The sequence below is a fragment of the Cebidichthys violaceus genome, unplaced genomic scaffold, assembly GCF_023349555.1.
Source record: "Cebidichthys violaceus isolate CVI_PGR_0920_01 unplaced genomic scaffold, fCebVio1.0.p SCAF_15, whole genome shotgun sequence".
Classification (NCBI taxonomy): Eukaryota; Metazoa; Chordata; class Actinopteri; order Perciformes; family Stichaeidae; genus Cebidichthys; species Cebidichthys violaceus.
The window spans coordinates 3,624,898-3,647,675 of record NW_027176318.1 but is presented as its reverse complement, the minus strand read 5'-3'; the positions used below and the strand labels follow the sequence as shown (position 1 = coordinate 3,647,675).

The window sequence follows — 22,778 nt, the reverse complement described above, 5'->3', positions numbered from 1 at the left end:
GTTATACAGATGATACTCAATTATATCTATCGATCAAGCCAGATGAAACCAACCAGCTCGCTATACTTCAAGTATGTCTTAAGGACATTAAAACCATGACCTGCAACTTCCTGATGTTAAACTTAGACAAAACTGAAGTTATTCTACTAGGCCCAGAACACCTCCGAAATCAACTATCTAATGATATAGTTTGTCTAGATGGCGTTGCTCTACACAGTAAAGAACTCAAAGAGTTATCTTTGATCAGGATATGTCCTTTAACTCCCAGAAAAAACAAACTTCAAGGACTGCCTTTTTTCACTTACATAACATTTAAAAAATCAGGCACATCCTTTCTCAAAGCGATGCAGAAAAATTAGTTCATGCATTTGTTACCTCTAGACTAGATTGCTGCAATTCCTTATTATCAGGCTGCTCCAATAAGTCTCTTAAATCTCTCCAGTTGATCCAGAATGCAGCTTGTGTACTAACAAAAACTAAGAAAAGAGATCATATTACTCCTGTATTAGCTTCTCTGCACTGGCTCCCTGTACAATCTAGAATATAATTTAAAATCCTCCTCCTCACCTACAAAGCCCTAATTGGTCAGTCACCATCATATCTTACGAAGCTTACAGCACCATATTACCGGTGTGAAGCCGGTAACGGCCCCCGTCGTGCCGGGGTCCGGTCTTCTCGCAGTCGGGTTGTTTTGGGAATGCAGCCCAAAGTGAGTGCAAACTCCATCTAAGGCTAAATACTCGAGACTGATAGTCAACAAGTACCTTAAAAACTTTGAAGAGAGTCAGGAAGGTCCTCAGCCTTCTTTATGATTACACGACCAAGTCTAATCCTGTCTGAGACATTGAAGTAATTAGTTTATTTAATCCTTTGGCAATGCCAAACAAACCCATCAAAACCCATTTCTATCCATTCTCTATTCCACTGTTCACATTTACAGGGAGCTATCCCAACATGAAAGGTCACAAGTCTGATAAGTAATGTGTACAAAGCTCTAGTTGTCCCTGCATCAAATTTAAACTGAGCCAGGCTGTACTTTATGCTGAAGGCCAACTAATTATCTTTCCTGCTCTCACTGTGGTCTGTTGCCTTAACGTTCATGCTTCTCTCCCTTTATGCTTTATGATGTGTGTCTGCTTGGAAAGTTCAGAATTTGTATGTAACTGCTACTATTTCAGGTTGTCATCAGTCAATCCTGCACAGAGACACTGCAAAGCACCTCACAAGTCTATTTTGTTCTATAGATCAGACAAGGAGGTCAACGTGATCATAAGGGAACAGAACAAAAGAATAGCACCGTTTTCCATGAACAGACTGATGGCAGCCCATTGTGAGCGATCTTGTGTCATAATCTCCATTTTACACCGACGTGGTGTTTAGAATGTGATCATCTGTTCCTGCATGCTGGAAAGGTCTTAGTGAAAACACTGAAAAGGACAAGCTCAAGCTCTGAGCTGTGTAACAGGCTCCTCGGTGGAGCTCCCTCCCCCAACCCCCAACCCCCAAGCCTCATGCTGAATCCACTGAGTGAAATTTGTTAGCGTGCACTTCTAAAACTGGACACTGCACAAAAGTGCCCAGCTGTCTAGTTGCTAATTAGGTAGCCCATGGTATGCACACAGTTATTTAGTAGTAATATTATTGTGCTGTAATACCACAGGATGCATAAAGTGTGTCATTTTACCCCGCCCTCCCCTACTACAGAGAGCGTAAACTGAGTTGAACCATCTGGGTGAACCCGTTGAACCCAAACAGAACGCATTACATACTCCTCAACACTAAGTGGCGGTGTGACTGGCTGGCAGCTGTTTTTGCGTGTGTCCGTGCTGAAAAGCTTTGAGACAACACAGCTGCTGATCAGTCAGCAGCAAGCTTCAAGCTGCACACACAAGCCTCTAATCCGCACGATGCCCTCTCCGATCCCCGTGACCCGCCTGCTGCCCAAAGACATCCTCCCCAGCCTGGACATCGGGACCTGCAGCAGTCCGCTAACCAAGTACTCCCTCGGTACCACCTTACAAGTCCCCGCTCAGAGACTCCACGGCAAAATTGCCAGCCGGCTCTGGTCCACTGTGATACACTGGAAGGAACTGCGCTCCCTGCAGCCTGTGGGCTCCGGAGGGTTCGGCTCCGTCTATAAGGCAGAGTACCTCGGGGACACCGTCGCGCTGAAGAGAGTCAAGAAGTGCACAAAGAACAAGCTGGCGTCCCGGCAGAGCTTCTGGGCCGAGCTGAACGCAGCACACCTGCGCCACCGAAACATCGTGCGCGTCATCGCCGCGACCACCTGCGTACCGTCGGATTTTGGAGACGAAAGCAGCATTGGAACAATATTGATGGAGTTTGTGGGGAACATAAATCTGCAGCAGGTCATTTACGGCTGCGCAGAGCCGCTGGGGGAGGACAGGTGGCTCCGGTACTCCGCAGACATTGTACGCGGCTTGCGGTTCCTTCACTCCCACAGCGTTGTGCATCTGGACATCAAACCAGCCAACGTATTGGTGTCCAGTGAAGACGTCTGCAAAATTGCAGATTTCGGCTGTTCTCTCAAACTGGAAACTGGATGTGAAGTGAGCGCCATCAGCCCCCATCTGAGCCACATTGGCGGCACGTACACGCACAGAGCTCCGGAGCTGCTGAAGGGCGAGGGGCTGACTCCTAAAGCGGATATCTATTCTTTCGGGATCACCTTGTGGCAGCTGATCACCAGAGAGCAGCCATACACCGGTGACAGGCAGCACGTGCTCTACGCGGTTGTGGCGCACAGCCTGCGTCCGTCTGTCCAGGACCATCCGGTGTTTCGGTCGGAAAAGGGGCGGCTGTGTAGGACTGTGCTGAGCCGGTGCTGGAGCGCAGAGGGCTGCTGCAGACCCAGTGCCGAGGAGCTGCTGCCTCACCTGGAGCAGCTGCGCTCCCAGGTGTGACTTGAGTTTTCTAACTGGTGCACAGATGTGCGGACAGCTGTGGGTATCATTACATGGACATGTTTTAGGAAGAAGATTTTTGAAGGTTCTCTGAAGTGGCTCCTAATGATTAAACAGCCAGTGTACCGGTTAACCAGCCAGTCATTCTACCAACAGGCTGCTGTAACAGGACTTTTTTTCGAAAGCAGATTTACTATTGGTGTCTTGAAAAAAGGCAGATGATTCCTTTAGTTTTAAGCAAACACACTTTGACTCAAGGAGTTGGTCTAGATACTTGTGTCCTTATTTCAACTTCATGGCAGAAATTCTTGACTTGATGAGAGAAAATCAACTTTTTAAAACTACATTGTAGATTCACTGTTGGTTAAAGTCAAGGCTACAACACTGGTCCCTTTTTAAATACAAACCAATGTTTTAAAGTTGATTTAGTCCTGCACTGCATAACACTTCACTGTCGTTTCATTTGACAACTCAAACAATCCACTAAGTTACTGTGAGAGTTTGTTTTAGCAAGTTTTCTTAAAATATGGAATCAATGTGTCGTGAACTGAGTTTTTGTTGCTATGATGAGATTGTATTGTGAGATTTAAGTGTGATAGGTTTCATTAAAATGTATTTTTATACTATGTATTGTGCTTATCAGCTCTTCCTCACATCATGCTTACAGGTTAACGGTTGGTCTAAGGGCTCACATGTAGAGAAAGACCAACACATTTACACCCATTCATTATAGAGATTCTGGTTAACCAGAGCTGCTCTCAAGCTGAGGAACCCATCACAGGCATGTGAGGAACATAAGACGTCTTTTAGATGGGCTCTACCTCCCTTGTATCACGATGGCTTGAAGTAAACAATCGCATGAACACTGTTCCAAGAAGCCCTTTAACGGATATGTTGGATCAGCTTTGCAGAGAATACCACAGAGCCCGGTTTTATCTAGACGGTGGACCGTAAAAAGACCTGCATCAGGTTTCACTTCACTTATCCACACAACTCAGCTTCTTGAAACAGGCACGATGGTCATACATTGTTAGGTCAACCTAAAAGTTTAACATTTCAATACAAAAGTTTGTAAGTTTCTATATTCAGAAGAAGCTTAATTGTTGTTTTACATCCTGGACAATGAAAATATACAAAAACTTAAGAGTGTGTGTGTGTGTGTGTGTGTGTGTGTGTGTGTGTGTGTGTGTGTGTGTAAAACAAATCAAATGTACATGTGAACGTTTTAAGTCCATCATGTTAAGAATTGGATGATTTCATCGTGTTCATGTTGTGTGGGTGTTGAGACAGACTCTTATCTTTTATATCAGCTTGGCATCAGATATTTGCTAAATCTTTTCCTCCCTCTGACTTGGTGTTGAAACACCGCCACCTGCTGGTCACTGACTAAAGACAGAGACCTGTCCTATAACTTGTACGAATGTTAACGCATGGCCACTCAAGCTGACAAAAAGGACCCAGTGTGTACGAATCTGTTGGCTGCTGTGATGCAGCCATGACACGTCTCCTTCTGGAGGCCTGCTATTGGCTGATTTAGTGCTCAAGGGAGGGAATTCTGGGTAGACATGAGTGTAGTCATAATTTAACTCAGAAACTTTAATCAAAGTTCCTCGTATCTACTTTTTATTACGTTTTTGTGACTAATAAGTCAAAGTTTAGGACCATTCTGAAGACTATTTGTTAGAAGTTGTAAACGTAGTAGCTCAGGTCCACATTGGAGACGGGATGTATGGGTAAGGGAAGAAATAGTGTCATTTAATAGAACAAATATTACAGTCACTTGATGGACTCTCAGCATGAACGTTATCTGAGTGCTAGATGCTGCACTACCCCCTTCAAATATCAGATCAACCTTTCCTTTATCTTTATTGCAACTGCTTCACAAAGTATCTTCAATAGACACACACACACACACACAAAATCAAATGAGTGGACAACAGATTACAAGTTACCTGCAGACTTAATGTGCTACATACGTGACAGACAGCTTTATCGGGTACAGTGCATTGAAGCGCTGCATGGAGACTGCGAGGAAAAGTCACTTACAATCACCGTCAGACATGAAAGAATTGTACTGTGAATAATAGTTACTGGAAACACCAATCACTACTATTCCGGACAACTAACATTCTGCTGTTTTTAGAAAACCAGACTACAAATATGTCTCACTGTCACTTTAATATAATACTGAGACCAATACAATAATCATGGAGAGCAAAGTGATTCTACTGATCTTAAAAAAATGCTCATGGTATAACTCTCACTTTTCAATGAATGCTGTACTTTTATTGACAGCCTGTAGAAATATTATATTTAAGTGAAGGAGGCTTATACAGTACTCTAATCTGAGCTGGTTGTGGTTTAATCAAAGATCAATTCTATTTTAATAATGAGAAACCCATTACTGTCCTGTGACTACAAATTGTTTGATCATGTCAGTGTCTTGCTGGCAATTCAATTAAAGTTGTCTTTCCCATAATTCAGATGCATTTCTGCCAAAATGTGTTGCTACACTTGAGATTCAACTAACACAAGGAAAACACAGTGGAAAAAAAAAAAGTGTTTCGTTAGTGGTGGCTCATTCACTGTGTGAAAATGACTCCATGGTCAGAGTTAAATCCAGAGTAAAGGGACTGGGTTTGTCACTGGTCTGCTTGTGTGTCATAAGAATTGAAGCAGACAGAGCAGAGAAACACAAAATACTTCCTGCATTGCAGCCACTGCTTTTTGGACATTTCAGTCCAGTTTGAAACTAGATTCTGACATGCCTGAGATCGATGGTCCGTCACAGTGAACCTTCCTGTTACCGATACATTACTGCTGCATGGTAATGCAAGTGTTGTGACTTTGAGCGTCGTTAGATTTGATAATGAACATGAATGCTGTGTACCTCCCTGCCTGAGGGTGGAGCTGTACATTGTGTCTGTGTTTTCTTTGTCGAGTTGCAGGTGATTGGACTGGAGACTGTTTAGGCCCGAGATAAGAAGGGCCAAATCCCAATGTCCCCCCCTTACGGACTCACGGACTTTGAGGCGCGCTCCCGCAAAGTCCGTGAGGGTTTAGGGCTGTCCCACTGTCGGATCATCGAGGGTTTCAGGCTCTCTGGCAGACATGTTGAGCCCTTTATGAACCCTTTCCGTAAATCAGCATGGTATGCTGACTTAGCCTAAGGGAATTACCCACAAGTCATTATACACAATACATATTATGGACTGTATGGCAGCAGCACTGGCCATTATTGGGAGTGGGGGAGAGAGGGAGACCCATCGTTATTGTTACACATCTCAGGTTTCCCTCGACCGATCAGTGAAAGAATGATTGATTTCAAAGCTTTTGTGAGATGATGGGAGAAAGATAAATGAATTTATTGGTGAACTGAATAATATATACTATATTATACTATAATAATACCTGCTGTGTGCAAAACAAAAAGAAAGAATCTAAATCAACGTCACACGGATAGGATTGATTAGAGCATGACACTGTATTAAGTGGTACAGTAATACAGACCTGGCACTCTGGACACAGATAATACCAACTAGTGACTGCCTCATAAATAAATGAGTTCTTCTTTGCCAATTCAGTGTTCAAGAATAAAAACCCTATTGAAAAGCAATTTATATTTTATGAAATGTACCAACCTATCAACAGAAATACTGCACATAATTAAAGAGGTACTACAGCAATTTAGTATTGAACGTCCATTGGATTTAGAAAAAAGAGTGTCCATAAATCTGTGCAGAAGAAGCCCTGACATCAAAACTCTGGACCTTCCACTTCCAATAATGTCATTCTGTGGTGTGTTTTCATGAGACCACCCCTACCTGTAAACACCCACATCTTTAAAAGGCTTCCTGCAACACATCTGTATTCTCCATCCTCTTGACACCACTATGACATCATCAGGGCTATGTTCCTGGACTTGACAGATTCAGAGCCGCAGAAGACATTATGCAACTGTTTCAACAGACTGAACTAGTGACATTTGCGGAGTCCCCCTTTAAAGTGTCTCAGTGTACCGTCTGCCAGAACACAAGGACAGAAATAAAGTATTGGTGGAGAATATTCCATTTTACAATTTAGATGGACAAACATAACATAATAGTCATACAAGGTCCGTAGTGAGAGTGAATAGTAACAGCGAATAAGTACACAATTCACAAAAAAACTGTTCACAGTTACAAGGTAAGAATAATAGAATCATTGCTTCAATAAAACGGCTAACTTTGACAACATATGTGAATATCCCAATAAAGGAGCAAATCACATGATGGTAACTCTCTCAGGTGAAACGTGGGCAGCCGAGCCCACTGGCTCCAGGCGCTGGCAGTGGTAGTGACTGCTGTCCACGCCCCGGCGGATCTGGTGAAGCTTGCGGGCCACACAGGGGAGCAGCATCAGCACCTTCCCAAGTATGACACACACTGGCAGGGCCAGGGCCACCACGAAGCTGGGGGGCAGGTAGAAACGGTAGGCTTCCTCCTCAAAGGCTCGCTTCCAGCCAAACAGCAGGCCGTGGAAGGTAGCGATGAGCAGAGCGATGTAGCCCAGTGTGGACTGTAGCAAAGACAGGAAAAGTCATGATGGTACATACATACAGCAAATACTCATAATAGTACACATCTTCTTAGATTACATTTTCTGAGGATATCATTATTAGACGTCATAGAAAAAAAGACTCCCGTTATGAACTTTTGAAGTATTCTTCGGTATGTAAGTAATTCTGTGTCAGTGTTTGCACCTGTATGAAGCTGAACTCCCTCCAGTTGAGCGTGCTGTGGACAGAGGGAATGGAGGTGATGGCCAGGAGCGACAGCAGCCCAAGACTCATGATCCCAAAGGAAACGTACATCTCCACCCTCCACACCTCCTCCTCGTTCCATGCATTCTCAACATTAGCATGGACCTGCCAACACAAAGGATGCTCAAGATGGAATTCAACACAATCATCATTACATTACATTACAGTCATTTAGCAGACGCTTTTATCCAAAGCAACTTACAATTCAGTATCTATCTACACACTGTAGACGCAGCTACGGGAGCACTTTTGGGGTTAAGTGTCTTGCTCAAGGACACATTGACATGAGACTAGTAGAGCAGGAGCCGGGGATCAAACCGCCGACCCTCTGATTGAAAGGCGGCCCTGCTCTCCACTTAGCCACGGTCACATCATCTTTCACTTTTTGTTTTATGCATGGCCAGATCAACCTGCAAACGGTGAGCTGCTTTGCCCCTACAGTGTTTACAGGAATACCTGCAGGTTTGCTGTGTGTTACATTGAAAGTGCAAAAACTGAAATATTGAGGTTCTAAAACTAGATTTGTACTACCCCAAGACATAGTAATAATACCTTAAAACCCTTCTGATGTCAGTATACAGAATATTGCGCATCAGTGGTATGTATTCCCAAGATAAAAGTTAAATTAATAAAACTACACAGAAGTGTGCATGGACCCTCATGGACGTGAGCAGCATTTATGTAGTGTGCTGATTTCACATGTGTAAAACAGGTAGTGGGTACAGAATCTGGTTATGTATAAGTTGTGTGTACGGTTTTGAGATATTTGCCATCACTAACTTGTATTTGCATTTCCTTGGATGTATTCATTAGTGGAAATATATAAACTGTATTCCATCACTTTTATTTGATTTTTCAGGTAATATTTGCCCAAAGCCTGTCCAAAGCAGTGTAAGTGTGTAAGCTACATTGAGATCATCATGGTAAGTGATTGAAGACGGAAACACTGCCTCTTCACATTGCTCAGCTCTCAGTGACATGCAGTTATCAGATTTGGAAAAAAAAGTTACATTTTACTGCATACACTAAAATGTGAGACTAGTCTATTCATAAATGAATCCATTTTGAACCTCCTGTCCATCAAATGGCTTTCTTTCTGAGAGTGAGATGAGAAGGTGGATATTAATCTCAAGTCTGTATGTTTAGTACGGGATGCACACTGGAAGAGGGGATAGTTAGTCTTGTTTTACACAAAGATTGGACTCGGGGAACCAGCTATCCTGGCTCTGTCCAAAGTTATACGAGACTAGGTGGTAACCTAGTACATGGCTGGACCGTCAATGGTCAATGTGCTAAATTGTGCCATATTGAAAAACAGAGTGTGTCTATAATTTCTGGATAATAAATGTCCATCCGCAATTTTCAGTAGTGGTCCCAGTAACATTTGTTCACTGAAGTAGAATCTCACTTGACATTGAGCTTTCAGTCAAATAAATGTGGGCTGCTTCAATTTAATGAATTCAACAATATAATCATGTTATCTTCAATAATGAACTACTTCAGTGGATTACGTCCTACTAAAATATGACCAAGTATATTTATCAGACAGTGAGAAATTAAAGCCTGTCTCTAACATACGCCGGCTTCAAATAAAGGCCTGGCACCTTCTGCAGTTGATGTAAGTAAAGGCTCTGGTCGCTATTAGGGAATATATGGTAATTTAGTTCTTTTTCCAGTGACAGTAATAGCTGTCTTTTTAACAAGCTAGTTTAGCACACCCACAGCCTAACAGCACCTCTGCAATCATTTTAATTTAGGCTACAAAACTGTATCTGTCTAGATATTATGTGTATAGTCTTTTAGTCCCATAACAGACATGTATGTATTAGGAAAGAGGATCAGATTGATCACAGAATTTTTTTTTTTTGTGGTGGCAAAGTTGTTATCAGCAGAATGGCCCTCTCATTTTAAAAAGAGCAACAACCAGTGGATGAACTCCAACTAGACCCAACAATGATGTACCTTCATCACTCACTCAACCAATGATGTACCTTCATCACTCACTCAACCAATGATGTACCTTCATCACTCACTCAACCAATGATGTACCTTCATCACTCACTCTAATAATGATGTACCTTCATCACTCACTCAACCCATGATGTACCTTCATCACTCACTCAACCCATGATGTACCTTCATCACTCACTCAACCCATGATGTACCTTCATCACTCACTCAACCAATGATGTACCTTCATCACTCACTCAACCCATGATGTACCTTCATCACTCACTCAACCCATGATGTACCTTCATCACTCACTCAACCCATGATGTACCTTCATCACTCACTCAACCAATGATGTACCTTCATCACTCACTCTAATAATGATGTACCTTCATCACTCACTCTAATAATGATGTACCTTCATCACTCACTCTAATAATGATGTACCTTCATCACTCACTCAACCCATGATGTACCTTCATCACTCACTCAACCAATGATGTACCTTCATCACTCACTCAACCAATGATGTACCTTCATCACTCACTCTAATAATGATGTACCTTCATCACTCACTCTAATAATGATGTACCTTCATCACTCACTCAACCAATGATGTACCTTCATCACTCACTCTAATAATGATGTACCTTCATCACTCACTCAACCAATGATGTACCTTCATCACTCACTTGGTTACAGACTTTTGCGTTTATATGACTGGTCCCCACTTTGCTGCGGTCCAGCAAACTTACACCTTCATACCAACACCTCTTAAGCTTACTGATTAACATGTCATTAACATTCGTTATGTTGTACACAGAGATGTAAAAATTAGAATTTGTTTTTATTCGAAAATGTATAAAAAAATTAGCTTTTATTTTCTGAGAACACCAGCGTATCATCCACATATTACTTCTGTGCAGCATCTCTACCTATAGCGCTCGTTACCAGATACAGTTTTTTTCTTCTTTTTTTTTTACAGGCTTAATGTTTCCCAAACCTGTCAACCTCACTGTGACGACCAGCCTTCAGGAGCTAAGCTTTTGCTAAGCTAGCCTAAATACACTGTACTTAAAGGACAGACACAGACAGAGAGATTTGTGTTGATCTCCTCCTTTTACTGGTATCATTGGAGCAAATAATTATATTTCTGAAAATGTTGAGCTCTTCCTTTCATTTTGGTGAAAAAAGCCAGCTTTATGTGGGTGGACAGTCAAATGAATGAGTATCAGTGTTAGAGCCTTGCACCCCACTGACCTGCTGGTAGGCAGTGTTGAGCAGCAGGTACCTCTCAGACCTCCTCATGGGCAGACAGAGGCTGTAGACAACATGGACAGCAGCCAGGAAGAAGCTGAGGAGACCCAGCTGTTTCCGGCTCTGCAGCCAGCCCTCCAGCCAGTGTGGGAAATGCCTGTACTTTGTACCATAGTAGAGCTGGTGGGCGGCTGCCAGCTGGCCTGCCAAGTACACCAGGGCCAAGAGAGTAATGGCAACAGTGGGCAATGTCCGGTTCACCATCTCTATGGGGATCTTGTAGAAGTCACTCTGCTTGTATTTCACATATGGGTGGATGATATCTCGTACAAAAGAGTAAGCAAAAAAGAAAATGGAGAGGGCTACGGCAGCAAGGACGGGGCCCTTCCAGCCAGGAAATAACTGTATGGGAATGTTCTCAATATCCCGCGAGGAAGACAGGGTGCCCATATCCACCGGCAGGAAGTTGAGCTGGCGGGCTAATTCCATAATCTGCCTGCGAGCCTCCACCGAGTCGCTGCAGATAAACACCTACACAGAGCCAGCATCACAGAGAGGAAGATGGGTTAGACATACAGCGAAGGCAACCAGGAAGGATGGTGAGCACTGAGAGGTGAGGACATCTGCCGCTGGAAATAGTCCCCAGCAAATGCACTTAGTCCTCCTGTTTGAGTGAACTATTTTCAAAAACAAAACTATTATATCTGTGAACTGTTTTTAAAGACGCAGGTCTACAGTAAGACACAATAACAAGTTGTTGGTTATGCCCTTGCATGGGATTTGTTGACAAGAAGATAAATATAGACTAAATCAAATAAAAGCCTTGCAGCAGTTTAATACGTGCTCTCTCTGTATATGCAATCTTATTACCTTAATTCTCTTAACACTGGCGGTATAAATGTATTGTTAAGTTTCAGCTACTATTACTGTACGTCACGTCTTCTCTTGAGGATATCTGAAAACAAGTTGGTTTGTATTTGCTACCCTTTGTCACAGAGCTGTGAAGACTGCCTTCCTTTTGCCATGCTGTAAGTTAAGCTCCTGCCTCAAGTAAAGTTCCCCTTTCGTCTTCCTACCTGCTTGCCTTGTCAGTATTTGTCCGTACATATCATCTGTCACTGTCAAAAAATCCTCTACGCTGTTTATGCACTATATAGACATCTTTACATGTACATACTGTACATCATCATCCAGTCCATGTATCTCTAACTATCCATTTATCTATTCCGAAAGTATTTCTTTGCTCTATTTGTATTGTTTACAACGTACAGAACACTTGACTTGGATATAGATGTTTCATTTTGTATTTTATTGTTTTCACTACTTGTGTACACAACAGTCTTGTCTATTCTTTACCTTTATCCATCCAGCTTTGTTGTCCTTGTCCCTGACTGCTATCTCTAGTTCTGTGTAAAAACATTGAGAGAGATGCAACCTGGCCAGTAAAGCTAATTCTGATTCTTTGTTGCTGGAATTCTCAGACAGTGGCTCCCTGAGGGCTGTAGACCCCCTGGTTGAGAGCCACTGATCTAAAGGAAGGATGGGACTTTAAAGTTGGTCTCACCTGTTCATTACACCAGCAAATGCATTGTAATATCTTGCTGCAGTATTGCTGATAGCAGGAGTTCTCCATGAAACCCAATGCCCAATTTTAGGTTTAAGAAGCTTCGTAATTGCAGGACTGAAGTTGTGCAGTTTTTATAATCCAAACCATGGATAAGGAAGCTGACTGGCTGGGGGATTATTTGAGAAGTTTTTTCCTATCACTAGGAGCTCTATTATTGTGACTTTCCTGTATAGGAATTAATTTGCTCTGGAAAGGCTCACAAAGCTTTTTTTTTTTATTAATAATCCGTGCCTAAATCATAACAGTATTAATGTGTCAGAGAGCACGCAATGCAGTACTGTCACTGTCTCCGTCACATACAGAGCGTTGGCTGCCATCTCTCCCATCACAGAAGACATGGAGCCGATCAAATCATGATGGCTGTTCCACTTCTTTCCAAAGAACACTGACTTGTTTCAACGTCTACTGAAACAAAATGGTATTAAAGCACAGGGGTGTACTATGAAGCATCTCCAACACAGCCAGGCTTTATTTGCGCTCGACAAAACCTAAAAGCCCGATCAGAGATAACGGGTGTCATGACGACGGCTGTCTGTCTTTGTGAAGCAGGTTTTCTTCATCAGACTCTGTGCGGGTTCCCCATCATTTGAGTCTTCTACCTCACAAAATGGACCCATCATGTACCGCCGACTTTAGTCAAGAGGATACTTATGAATAATGTAAAAAAAATTGAATAGCTAAATATAACGCTGTTTCAGCAGATAAGGCAAGAGAGGAATGCTGACGCCTTCTGTTTATTCCTAACTTGACAGCTGCCCATTCTATGGCTCTTAAACTCAAACTTTATATTACATGGTCATATACATACAGGTACTTACATGGAATTTGACCTCTGCATTTAACCCATCCTCAGCACCTAGGAGCTGTGAGCGGCTGTGAAGTGCCCGGCAAGTAACTTGGGGTTCAGCATCTCGCTCAAGGACACGTGGACGGTAGGAGCCTGGGATCAAACCGCCGACCTTGTGGTTAAAGGACATACTATCTACGACTTTAAAGAAGGTTTCTTTTATAACCAGCATGGACAAATGGCCAGAGAACACTACAAACATATTCAGCAATTCACTCAGAGCAAACAGCCCGGCATACAATGTCCTGAATGCATGTTCCCCCGGCAAAACAACGCAACGCAATGCAGACACTACTGTAATTACACGTCTTCGTCCTGTGAAGTTTGCATACATAACATGTTTTCTCAGCTGACAATCTATATTGTTCATAGAGAATATGGTGATGAAAAGCCAACTATTCGGTCTCTAAACACTCCTCCCCCCGAACAGAAGCTTCTTTTCATTCTGAAACTCTGAACAGAACCTCCTATGGAGCAGGTTAGGCGTGCAGAATAAAGAATCATGGCGATCTAGCCAGGTTAAAAGAGAGCCATCTTTGTGACATTAAGAAATTCTTAACATATCGGATCACCCACTACATTACAGTCATTTAGCAGATGCTTCTATCCAAAGCGACTTAGAATTCAGTTTATATCTACACACCGTAGACACAGCTACGGGAGCAATTTGGGGTTAAGTGTCTTGCTCAAGGACACGTTGACATGAGCGGAGCAGGAGCCGGGGATCGAACCTCTGATTGAAGGACGGCGCTGCTCTCCACTTAGCCACTAATCTCTCCTCATAGTGCACCCCTCTGACAACCGCGACTCCTGACACTTGGAATGGAGTTCTGACGAAATCATAAGAACTTCAGCTCCAAGCTGATTTCAACCACAAGTTGTGGCAATCGAAATATGCTCAGTTGTCATGAAGCTGGCTCAGGTGTCAACACATGACTCACAGTGAGCGTGGAACCGCAGTCACATGAACAGCTGCTGTGTGAATCATCGTCTTTGAACAGAGAAGAACCAGCTGTTCTCATGTGACTGACGGTCCACACTTATGTGACTTGATGATTGCAGAGCCGTCTCAGAGAGATAAAGTGAAAAGCCACTGAAATGTCCAGAAGAAGCTTGTAAGTGGACCTTGATTATTTAGTTTGTTTTTTCAAAGAGTAGAACATGAGTGATTGTACCTGTGTGCTGGCGTCTTTGGGGCATCTCTGCTGCATTGCCCAGGCTGAGATTACGTTGAAGCCTTTGACCGCAATGGAGTCTGGCAGCAGTGAAGCCAGATACTCAGCGTTAGACTCCGGATACTGGTTCACCCTCCTGTTGTTACTCACATCCACCAGGATCTTACCTGCAGAACAACAAGAAGAAATCATGATTTCTCTAGTTAAAGACATTCATATATACTAAACTGTCAGCTGCACGATATACCTTTCTCAACTATTTGGGATTGTATGAGTGAACTATGTGCAATACTAGATAGTCAAACCCTCTTTGGCGTTGCTTCTGACTTTGTTTTTGTCGGCAGCATGTAGTATGAATGCAAATGCTTAAAATGACGATGCATCGTTGCATATGTATGAGGTGCTTCAGCGCAGTCACTCTAATCATAATTATTACTATTTTGCATCTTATTGAGGATCCAGAATGAAGTTCAAAACCTATTCTGCCTACAATAATTTGCAATGTAGGTCTAAGTATTGTGTAATTTTGCATCTGAAAATTCTAATATGAGCCTTCAACAGTCTGAGGTACTCAAATCTTCCAGAGTAAGTCTTTTTGTGTCACTATTTCTCTGCTGCAGCTCAGCAATAAAACATAAAAAGGCAACTTTGTTCCTAAAAAAAAAAAAGTATTTGGAAGATCCTCATTTGTATGCCTCAGGCTGCTGATGATCTTCAACTGAACTTTATAATGTGGATATTGTCCCTTATTTCTCACATTGAAATCATACTGCAAAGGGATCCCTTAATGGACAGAATGAGAGATTAAGGAGGCCAAAACATATTTCAATATGGCATGTGGGTATTAAGATAAACTTCAAAAGAACCTTTTATTTCATATAGAGCAAAGTCATTATAGTGTAGTCTATGCCTCAGTGTTATCAAGTGGTTACCAGTCTATTAGACTACCTTGTCTATTAAACATACTACTTTCTTTCAGTGAGCCATTGCTTTGCTGTTTTGTGTATAGAGGTATTATTGGAGCACCTGTGACAGTGGAATTTGTAGTTGTAGAAAATTGTCACGCATGCCTAGAGGCAGGAAGAGAAGTAAGAGACACGGTGTCTGAATGTGTTTTGCACCATATTCACTGCAGTAACTGTAGCAAAAAATGTGAGCGTGTGAGTTTCTTAATTTGTCATTTTTAGAAAAGGATGCATTTGAGTCACGGTGCAAAAGTGAAGAGAAATTGTTGTGATAACATTGACAGTTAGTGTTCTCGGTGTGATGTATGTTATTTACCCTCCAGTAGATGCTTGAGGTCCCACAGGACCGAGTAATGCTCACGGCGGATTGCCAGGAACACGATGCTGGCCTTCCCCACAGCGTCTTCATGGTGTGTCACATCCACCACGTGAGGAAATGACTGGGCCGCCAGTTTAGGATGGCGGCTGCCCACCACCACATGGAAGCCACAGCGCAGCAGGCGGATGGTCAGGCACTTGGAGAAGTCCCCTGAGCCCAGGATGGCCACTGTGGACTGGGCAGGCAGACAGACAGTCTCTGGGTCTCCAACTCTGCTCTTTGTGCCGTTGGGCAGGAAACAGGCCTGCGTGTGTCGGAGGTGGTGGGAGGACGGGGCCGTGAGGAACAAGGGGCTCCTGCTGCCGCCCATCATAGAGATGGAGTCCATCCTTCACTTCTTCTGTGGTTGTCTACTTAGGAGGATTTCAGTGGGTCTAAGGGACAGAAGAGGAAAGGAAAAGAGGGGATTGGTTTTCTTGAAGTCCCACATATCATGACAGGTAGACGGAAATAAAACATCTCAGTAGATTATGATGAGCGCTACACATGCTCAGATTTCATGTCTTTAATCAAAAATGAAACTTCAAACCTGGTCTAAACAGATTAATATCAGTCTAATAGAGTGCTGCAGGAATGAGTCATAAAAGCAGGAAATGAGTTGCCCTCCAAGTTCCCTTGTCTCGAAGTCAATGTGTCTTTTGAGAGGGTTTGTGGTTAGATGCATGAAACGGTCTGTGGATAACACAAGCTTAAGACATTGTCAAGTCTTACGATTTAAAATATGTCAGTAAATAATAGATTTACAAGTCTTGAAGGTACCATATTGTCAGATTTTCATATCAGGTTTATATAAAGCAGGTCTAATATCTATACTATCACAGTATAGATACTGTAAAGCTCAATCCATGGAGAAATACACACAGCCCGTATTCAGAAACTGTGCCTTTAAACAAGCCGTCAGGTTTTCCATACAGTTGTGATGTAACAACTATACAATATACATCAGGGGTCACTAATAAGTGGTCCGGGTCCGGACCCAGACGCCGTTGTATCTGGACCCTGAAGATATAGATAATCGAGAATTATTACATTTTGACGAAGCGCTTCTATTTTAACAGGCGCAGCTTTTCTAGCCTTTACGGCACTCGTTACTCAGCCAATCAAGTATGTTTATTCCGATAAATATCCTGACTCGAGTGAGATTTACACTCACGGGGGAGACGGGCGACAGACCGAGTCGTTGGAGAATAATACGTGAGTCAGAGAAGTTATTTCACATGACCTTCTCCAAAAAGAGAAATGTGGACAGTGAAACCAGAGAGACCAGAGTCTTTAACCAAGAACGAACAGACTTTGAAATGTTAATTCTTCCCACAGGCAGCATGTCTCATATGTTCAGAGACCATGACAATTATTAAAAGCCATGAATGAAGCACCACTACGAGACAAAAGCACAAATCTTTTGAGCAAACGTACTATAGTAACTAATTCCAGCAACTAGCCACTCGGCTGGGAAAAGACCATGTTTCTTACTCGCTTGAATAAAGAGATTCCAGGCTCTTTCACTTTTGGGTGAGGTTCCGGTTTCATTTAAATTTTGGTTTGCAAATGATGATATGATATGATATGATGACTGACTTATCTTCCTGCTGTCTCTCTGGTATGTGCGATCTCCCCATCACCCATGCCTCATTACCTGTCTGTTGCACCTGTGCCCCATAATACAAATGATCTGCCACACTAATCCACGCTGCCCGTGGCCAACCTGAGGTAGGCTCCCACTATAAACAGATATAATACACAGGCATAACTAATGGCTCCTACACGTACCCACTCACAACAATAAACAATCTAAGAGCCCAATATGATCAGAATCCTAAAACACATTCATTCACTGTCCAACAATGACGTTAACAGAGAGGAATAGAGCTGAAACAAGTGGTTTAATAGCCACAGATAAAGTCCCTGAACACAACTTTCTCTTATTAGAAAATGAGAAAATAATAATATGGTGGCTTTTTTTGGTTGACATTACTTCACACCTGAATTTAAAGCTGCAGGACAATTCAGTGAAATTACTTTTTCTAAGATTAAAGTACTTTAATTTAAGAGGCACATTTTTCAAAAGCTTTCTGTTACGTCATTTATTCTTTGATCCATCCTTTATTTTACTTAAAATGAGAGACCATTTACTTATTAATAGCGTATGTATTATTTATAATTCATCCAGTTTAATTTGAAAACTGAAATAATCATAAATATTGGTGAGATATTATTTAATTGAACTTTCTGTATTTGATTTGACAGTCAGTTGTTGACTACATACAGACGTTAATACAACTGTTGGCTAATTCCATATATATATGGGACTAAATCATAGTTCAAGTTAAACATGATGTTCTGGACCTTTGCGTGAGGAAATTCTCTCTAGATGGACCTCGCTGAACTTTAATTGAATACCCCTGATAAACATAAACCATTTATATAAACCGAGCTGGTTTGCTATTTTACTGTTGAGGAACTCCTTTACACATTACGGACCGGCTGCTTGTCTGAGTTAGTCCTACTCAGCCCGTAACAACAGTTCAATGATTCTCTGAGGCTACATCCACACTAATACGTTTCCGTTTTAAAACAAAATGATCTACGTCCAGACTAGCGCGCCTGAAAACGAACATCACGTGGCTATTCTCGTACACTGGGCATGCGGGTGAGTGCCGCTGTAAACAGGAAATGGATCGGTTGCTTAGTTCAAAAATAAAGTAATAAAGTAGTCTTTAATAATGACTTAAGATCTTCCATTAAACTCTTCCTCTATAAACTCAAACAGACACATTTCGTGGAAAGTTTTAGAAGTTTTATTCTTCAGACTAGGTTACAAAGCTGCAGGTCTTCCTCTCTCTCTCTCTCTCTCTCTCGCTCACATCAAATTTCCTTTAAAATCAACACTTACACATCAAAGTTTACTAGACTATGGGTGCATAAATGTGGTCAACACTCGTCTCTCACTCGTTTCCTCTGTGTCGTTGTTTCTGTTCTCACTTGTAGCTCTGCTGGTGACTGAAGTCTCTGTTCCTTTATAGTTTAAGTGTGTGGACTTCACAATAGTTGTGCAGAACAAAATAAACATTAATAAGAAAAGGAAAGTCTAAACTAAGAACCAATCAAGTAGCGAACACGGGCGTCCACGTCGTCGTTTCTAAACTTATGCATTTACGTCGTGGACCTTCAGTGCAAACGTAGCAAAACATATGCGTTTTCAAATGGAAACGTAGTAGTGTGGACATGGCCTAAGAGCTGATATGATGATGTCATAGTGATGTCATTTGGGTTATCTTAGCTTGAGCGTGGACTTGGAGACCACACATTTAGAGCAGAAACCAAAACTGGAGGTGTGTTGTTTGGTGTGGATGTTTACCAGGCATGGAGGGTCTAATAAAAAGATGCATTATGGGAAATGTAGGATCCAGTGTTCCGGTAACTTTACCTGTGATCGGCACTAAAACCCAGGACATCTTGTGCCTTTAAACCATTCTTACCTATCATCGCTGCTTGAGCTGATGTTTACAATGTTAGCCGAATGTGCTTTGGCAGCATTAGAATGTACATAAAACATCTTAAACTAATTCAATTGTTATAATAATGAACATTATTCAAATAAATCATAATTTTTCCAAAAAGGAAAGGACCGGAGTGCTCAGACGTTCAAACCAGTGTAATGAAGGTTCTCTATGGAAGGGGACGCTCAGAAGGTCCAAGGCTCTCTTCTAGCCTTTAATCAGGCAGACATGTGATCATGAAACACCCAGCTGGATCTCAACATGTACCACTGTCTATGTTGTTAGTTCTTCACAATAAATAGACGTCTGATTAAAGGCTTAGATGAGTGCCTCAGACCTTCTTTCTTTTTTAGAAATAATTCTTTTTGATCAAAGTATTTTAGCAGAGGGGGTTCCACAACGTAAGGGAGGTAACTAAGGCACGTTTGTAAGGTGTGGCCAGTGTTGTTAACTGACCTTGACCTTGACCTTGGAAACAGCAACTGACAAAGACGATCTCACCACAAGGTCCACTCACAGTAGATGTTCTGGAGCTTGAGGTGTTTTTTGAAAGTAAAAACATTGGCACTACTTTCTGATAAGTCCTTGCTCATGAAGGGTTGATAACTATAATGGCTTCATTTTTGGTAAATAAAACAGTTACTAATGCTGTATAGATCAGTTATATGACACCAATGATCACACATGTTGGGTTGCCAGGTTGCAAGGTGAAACCAGGCGGGTCCTACAGCTATCCATCATCTGCTGAAGCAGGTCGGTAAAAGCCGATCAGACATCCGTCCACCGGGAGAAACTGCGTCTTCCTATGACCTTCTGTCTGCAGAGACGGTGTGTTGTGAAGGACACGGCCGTGTGTGTGCACAGCCTGAGTGCACCTGTAGCGCTGCAGCACGGCCAACATACACCGCACAGCTAACTGATGACAACACGCACGCACACACGCATGTCCGACTCAGCCCACAGTGAAAGCACATACAGTGTGTGTGTGTGTGTGTGTGTGATGGTATGATACCGACCTGTCATCGAGCTTCACGCAGACCAGCTGCTAGCAGCATCCTCCTCCTGATGCTCTCTACCTCCTGTCTGCACACATGCTGCGTTCACGTCCCGTGGGGAAGATCGGAGATAGCAGCTTCCGTCTTAAAATAACGTGTATAGTTTTTGCATACTTGTTTGAATTAAATGAACGAATATTACAAAAGCAAAACAACATAAAGGACTGCACTATACAGTTAATACTTTGAGCAGCAGTAACGTATAAAATACAATAATCTATACAACTAAATACATACATGTTACAAACTTAATCTTTAATAAAATAACCAAAACCCCTCGAACAAATTGTACGCAGAAAACAGGAAAATGGATATCATACAATTGGTTAGTTAGCCTATACATTGCCAGTTGTTTACATAATGTTAAGGATTACATTACAGTTGTTTTTCTCAATAGCTGAAAAGTCGTTAAAAACTAAGATTATTATTATTATTATAAGAAACATTATTGCATGTAGAAATTGGTTGTTATCACAGTCCCAATGTTGTTACAAATGAATCCAAATCTTTGTTCTGCATGAAAAAAGGGAACAACTAATGTAATGTTGAAGATTATGAATTATATATTTCCTAACCAGCAATTCATGTAATCTATCCCAAGAGGTTTTATACAATCACAGCTATAGCAAACATGTCTCCTGAGTTTTTGGCAGTGTACAGTTTGGACAATTCACACGCTAAAAATTAAAGCAAAATAAGGTTTATGTGATCCTGCATGAAAAAGACATGTATTCTTTACGTGCGTTATTGTATGCTATCTTTGCACTATTTTGATAAATGCACAGGGTGTACAGTTCTCCGCACTGCAAGTCCATGACACTGTACTTTAGCCTTCGTATGAGGAAACGTTGACCAAAGTCACCATCATCTTCATCCTTTTGGTCGGAGAGATAGGCTGAGATAAAGCACTTCATTTATTTGAAACATTTTTGTTGAGAGTCATTTCCACGTGTCACATATTACATAATGATGCAGTGACTCAGTGGCATTTCGTATGTCATATCTAAAATAAACAGTGTTAAAAATAAATATGGTCTGTTTGGTTACACATCTGAGGCACTGGATTCGTATTGTGTTCCTAACAGGTTATCTGTTCATAATGAGAAACATGGTGGCTGATCATTTTTTTTCTTCAGACCAGCCCTGGTGAGCCAGTAGCTGAGAGGATGCACTCATTGACATGAGGACATTTAAAAAAAATCCCACATAAATCTGAACTCCCTTTGGAAATCCTCATCTGGTTTTGTGCGATGCAGAGAAAGCTCCAGGACTGGCTGCAGCTGCAGTTGATTGTAGACCTGTACCATAACTCGGACTCCGCTTTCTAACCCTCTTCACAATCTCCTCAGTGCCGTGACATGTTTACTCTGATATTCAGTACAGCAAAAAGGAGAGGAACATCATTCAGCATTGTAGTTCATTGTTTGTATCTTTCTGAATTTATAAGGACATAAACAGCAAACATGTTTGACTTGTGTGGTCTTAAATAAGCTCAAAATGACCATACACATAGAATATGTATTTCTACTGTACACATTTATTTTCTATTAAAACTGGGCTAATTTTATTAACCAGCAACATTTGCTCAAAAAATGGGAGCATACACATAAGAAGGGTAATAACTTCTACACTGTGAACAATAGACCCTGAACCAGCCTTAAAAAAGGTGAAGGGTGGGGACATCTTTCAAAACTCTGAACCTCTGGTTTGAATCTGCTCAAGAGAAGAAGAAAGGAGGCTGGTCACTGTGGAGGACTCCGATCCCTCAGTATGCGCTACAGGCTCCTGAAGCCCTCCGTCAAGTCTGCACTGTTCTGTGCTGTGGTGTGCCCCATGAGGTGTAGCATGAAGGCTGGTGAGGCCAGCTGGTTAGGAGGACCAGCTAAGTGGCCGGTTTGGATGCACTTTGTGGTTGGAATGGACCATCCTGGTTAACCCCTCTCAGCCTCTCTGTAGCAGATCACTGGATCAGCCCACCCAGGTGCACCACAAAACGCTTCAGGCTCCCCTTTGTACCTCCATATGTCTCTATATGCTCTTCGCATAGTATTATTATAGTAGTATTAAATATTTATTTTACTTTCTCTATTTATCTGTACCTATTGCAACTCTGCGAAGCTGCAACTATCAAATACTACTTACTTACTACACACTAGTAAGTAAAATAAAATAACTGGAACTGCTCGTGGTCGTTAACAACAAAGTCCTGACTAACAAACAAACAAGTTCCCTTGAGGAAGTTGTGCCTGAAAACCTGAACTCAGGGTTCAAACCCCAAATAAACACATCTGCTTTGGT

At 42.0% G+C, this 22,778-nt stretch overlaps 2 protein-coding genes across 2 annotated transcripts; one reads left to right on the top strand and one right to left on the bottom strand.

The window, feature by feature from the left end:
* The first annotated feature begins 1,846 nt into the window (after positions 1-1,846).
* Positions 1,847-3,552, top strand: mos (v-mos Moloney murine sarcoma viral oncogene homolog). The gene has a single exon (XM_068709467.1). The coding sequence runs from the start codon at positions 1,908-1,910 to the stop codon at positions 2,922-2,924; it is 1,017 nt and encodes a 338-aa protein (XP_068565568.1). The 5' UTR covers positions 1,847-1,907; the 3' UTR covers positions 2,925-3,552.
* Positions 3,553-6,389: 2,837 nt separating this feature from the next.
* Positions 6,390-20,507, bottom strand: steap2 (STEAP family member 2, metalloreductase). The gene is made up of 6 exons (XM_068709627.1): positions 20,442-20,507; positions 15,863-16,299; positions 14,582-14,748; positions 10,936-11,463; positions 7,666-7,830; positions 6,390-7,481 (listed from the first exon to the last, which is right to left on the bottom strand). The coding sequence occupies exons 2-6, from the start codon at positions 16,251-16,253 to the stop codon at positions 7,188-7,190; spliced, it is 1,545 nt and encodes a 514-aa protein (XP_068565728.1). The 5' UTR covers positions 16,254-16,299; positions 20,442-20,507; the 3' UTR covers positions 6,390-7,187.
* Between the last annotated feature and the right edge of the window lie 2,271 nt (positions 20,508-22,778).